The sequence below is a fragment of the Priapulus caudatus genome, unplaced genomic scaffold (assembly GCF_000485595.1).
Source record: "Priapulus caudatus unplaced genomic scaffold, Priapulus_caudatus-5.0.1 Scaffold1157, whole genome shotgun sequence".
In the NCBI taxonomy this organism is placed as follows: Eukaryota; Metazoa; Priapulida; class Priapulimorpha; order Priapulimorphida; family Priapulidae; genus Priapulus; species Priapulus caudatus.
Window position 1 is genome coordinate 1 of NW_014578218.1, and position 3,862 is coordinate 3,862.

General features: G+C 48.1%; 1 protein-coding gene across 1 annotated transcript; it reads left to right on the forward strand.

The window, feature by feature from the left end:
• Window positions 1-374: 374 nt before the first annotated feature.
• Window positions 375-3,527, forward strand: LOC106815611 (lectin L6-like; the record flags this gene model as incomplete). Its single annotated transcript, XM_014820096.1, has 3 exons — window positions 375-525; window positions 2,857-2,958; window positions 3,379-3,527. Coding segments are annotated over 3 exons (402 nt in total), but the record flags the coding sequence as incomplete, so codon positions are not given.
• Between the last annotated feature and the right edge of the window lie 335 nt (window positions 3,528-3,862).

Sequence of the window (3,862 nt, forward strand, 5' to 3'; positions counted from 1 at the left end):
CACACACACACACACACACACACACACGCGCGCGCGCGTGCGCGCGCGCGCACGTGTACACACATTTAAATCACCAAGCGCAATATTATTGCTCTGCCATTTAGTGTGCTAGTGCGTCAGTCGTTGATCACGAGAGACGACCTATACCCAGTCAGGCTATCAGGCACACGTATATATAGGAATGTTCTTGGCCAAACTAATCGAGTCTCTAGCGCCGATGTAGAGAGTTCTTAAACATAGATGAAATACGCGTGCAAGCTGCCATTATCTCTTGTGTAAAGCTACACGAACGAATAGACTCGAACTTTCGATAACTACGTTGCTAATGAGGATGCGTAATATGCTAAAGGTTAAATGCTAATTTATACGCGTAGATCACGAACACAAATTACAAGGGGACGTCGTGGCAGGTGATCCAAGGAGCGCTCAAGTGGGTCTCTGTTGGACAGGCCGGAGTGTGGGGAGTGAACAGCGCGGACACCATCTTTTATAGAACAGGCACAGGCAACGGCGCGGTGACATCCGGTACGTGTGCGAAACGTTACGTGCGGGCGTTTTTGTGTGATGTGGGCGCACATTTGGGGAATGGGAAAGAAGGTCACACGTACACGCGCGCGCACACGCACAGACACACACGCGGGCACACGCCCACACACACACACACACACACACACACACACACACACACACACACACACACACACACACACACACACACACCACCACACACACACACACACACACACACACACACACACNCTGTGCGAGTGCGCGCGCGTGTACGTGTGACCTTCTTTCCCATTCCCAAATATGCGCCGCACTATCACACAAAAACGCCCGCACGTACGTGTTCGCAGCACGTACCGATGTCACGCGCCGTTTGCCTGTGCTGTTCTATAAGATGTATCCCGCTGTCATCTCCCACACTTCCGGCCTGTCCACAGAGACCGACTTGAGCGGCTCTCGCTTGGATTCACCTGCCACGACGTCCCCTTGTAATTTGTGTTCGTGATCTACGCGTATGATAATTCAGCAATTTAACCTTTAGCATAGTTACGCATCCTCATTAGCAACGAGTTATCGAAAGTTCGAGTCTATCGTTCGTGTAGCTTACACAAGAGATAAATGGCAGCTTGGCACGCGTATTTGCATCTGATGATTAAGAAACTCTCTCATCGGCGCAGAGACTCGCTTTAGTTTGGCCAAGATACATTCCTATATATACGTGTGCCCTGATAGCCTGAGTGGGTATAAGGTCGTCCTCTCGTGATGCATACGACTGACCACAGCACACTATAATGGCCAGCAATAATAGTGGGCTTGGTGATTAAATGTGTGTACACGTGCGGCGCGCAGCTGCGCGCGCGCGCGCGAGCGGCGCCGTGTGTGGTGTTTGTGTGTGTGTGTGTGTGTGTGTGTGTTGTGTGTGTGTGTGTGTGTGTGTGTGTGTTGTGTGTGTGGTGTGTGTGATGTGGTGTTGCGTGTGTGGGTGTGTGTGTGCTGTGTGTGGTGTGTGTGTGTGTCTGTGTGGTGTGTGTGTGTGTGTGTGGTGTGTGTGTGGTGTTGCGCGCGCGCGCTGTGTGTGGGGCATGTGTGTGCGTATGTATATGTGTGCGTGCGCGCGCTCGTTCTGGTCATCGAGGACAGGTTAAAAAGCACCATCGTGATCGAGCTCCTTGATGTAGGGTGGTAATGTCGGTAGCCAAAGCGACCGTGTGGAGTCAGTCTAAGTGCACGTCGCTCTATACTGCTCTTACACTCGAGGTCAGACGAAAATGTTGCCGTGCTATTAACTCCCCACATTTCGTTTGATCACTGGATTCACGCTGACTTGCTTCAGATTGCCGCTGATTTTCTCCCAGCCTGTGCCTTGCGGTGACTCTGTAGTAATACCTAAAACACAGGGTGACAGTAGTGGCGACCAGGGAGTGAAAGTCGTACCAAAAAGCTGTTTATTCGCTGTACGAAACACACGGCACGGACGAACTTTATAGCTTTCTCGCGCGTGCGGTCTGTCTTTCCCCCTTCTCTATCTCTCTATGTCTGCCTCTCTCTCTCTCTCTCTCTCTCTCTCTCTCTCTCTCTCTCTTTTCTCTTTCTCTCTCTCTCTCTCTCTCTCTTTCTCGCTCTCGCTCTCGCTCTCTTTCTCTCTTACCTTTTCTCTCTCTCTTTCTCTCTCTCTCTTACTTTTTCTCACTCTCTTTCTCGCTCTCTCTCTCTTTCTATCTCCGCTCTCTCTCTCTTCTCTCTCTCTCTCTGCTGTCTCTCTCTCTCACACACACACACACACACACACACACACACACACACACACACACACACACACACACACACACACCACCACACACACACACATACACACACACACACACACTCCCAAATCTATGAGGAAGAAAATATTATAACGAGAAAGCCAGAGAAAGACACACGCGCATCAAATGCGCGTGCACGCACGTACGAAGAGGCACATACACATATACGAACACGCGCACACGCGCACAAACACATACGTTAGGTTCAAATGTAGGTGAACTGAAACTAACGCGGAGGTTGATGCAGCGCTGATGATAGCTACTTGTTCGTTAGCTACTTATTTGTTAGATACTTGCTTGTTATCTACTTGCTTGTTATCTACTTGTTTGTTATTTACGTATTTGTTAGCTACTTGTTTGTTATCTGCTTGTTTATTATCTACTTGTTTGTTAGCTACTTGTTTGTTATAGCTACTTGTTCGTTAGCTACTTGTTTATTATCTACTTGTTTGTTAGCTACTTGTTTGTTAGCTACTTGTTTGTTATCTACTTGTTTGTAGCTACTTGTTTGTTAACTACTTGTTTGTTGTCTGCTCACATGCAGGAACGGGCTGGAATGAAATTGCAGGAGGTCTGAATCAGATTAGCTCGGGCTATGACGTGGTCTGGGGTGTGAATGCCCGTGACGACATCTATATACGCCTCGGTGAGTTTCCCGCTGCGGTTCTAGAGATAGGGGTGTTGCCTCGCTCTCTCCGTCCACTCTTAATTCACGACTTCTTTTCGCATTCCACATTCGGTTCACAATGCCTCCCTTCACCCGCAGTTTCTCTGGTCTGCCTTCACGGCTACGATTGCCGTCCAACCCTTCACTCCACATTCTGCCCTTACGCCTCCCAACCCCATACTGCCCCGATGCCCTCTGTCGATTCCTATCGAGGCAAAATGACAGAGAAATATTCATGTGAACGCATCCATCTTGTGTTCCCGCAAATTATTGCCGACGCCGCTTATAGCGTGCCCTTACGTTATATATAGTACTGAGGTTTCGATGCGTAGCTTGCTATTACACCATAATAACCATATTTGTAAGCTGGTTAATTTGTTATTCCACCTATCTCATTAGGGATAACAGCGGCGAATCCTCTGGGTACAACGTGGAGCCAGATATCAGGTCTGTTGAAACAGGTCTCCGTCAGCGCCACGACCAACCACGTCTGGGGCGTAAACGCAAACAACGCCATCTACCGGCGCAACAGCGTCACATCACCCTAAGCATCTATACTATAATTTGGCTAATCTTGTGTGTGTGTGTGTGTGTGTTTGTGTGTGTGTGTGTGTGTGTGTGTGTGTGTGTGTGTGAGTGTGTGTGTGTGTGTGGAAGAACCGACGGTCTTGTGCAGTATCCAGTCTTTTATATGATCACAGCTATTCCACGATAAACGCCACAGTTTGAAAGAAGAAAACAGAATAACGCATATTGGAATGGTGATGATTAACAGAGTCAAACGATTTGGTTTGCTTTGCACATCTTAATAACATTCTTCTTGTAATCATTCATCCGTAATAGTTGGTTCTCGAGGAAAAAATGTTTATTAAATAAAGCTAGA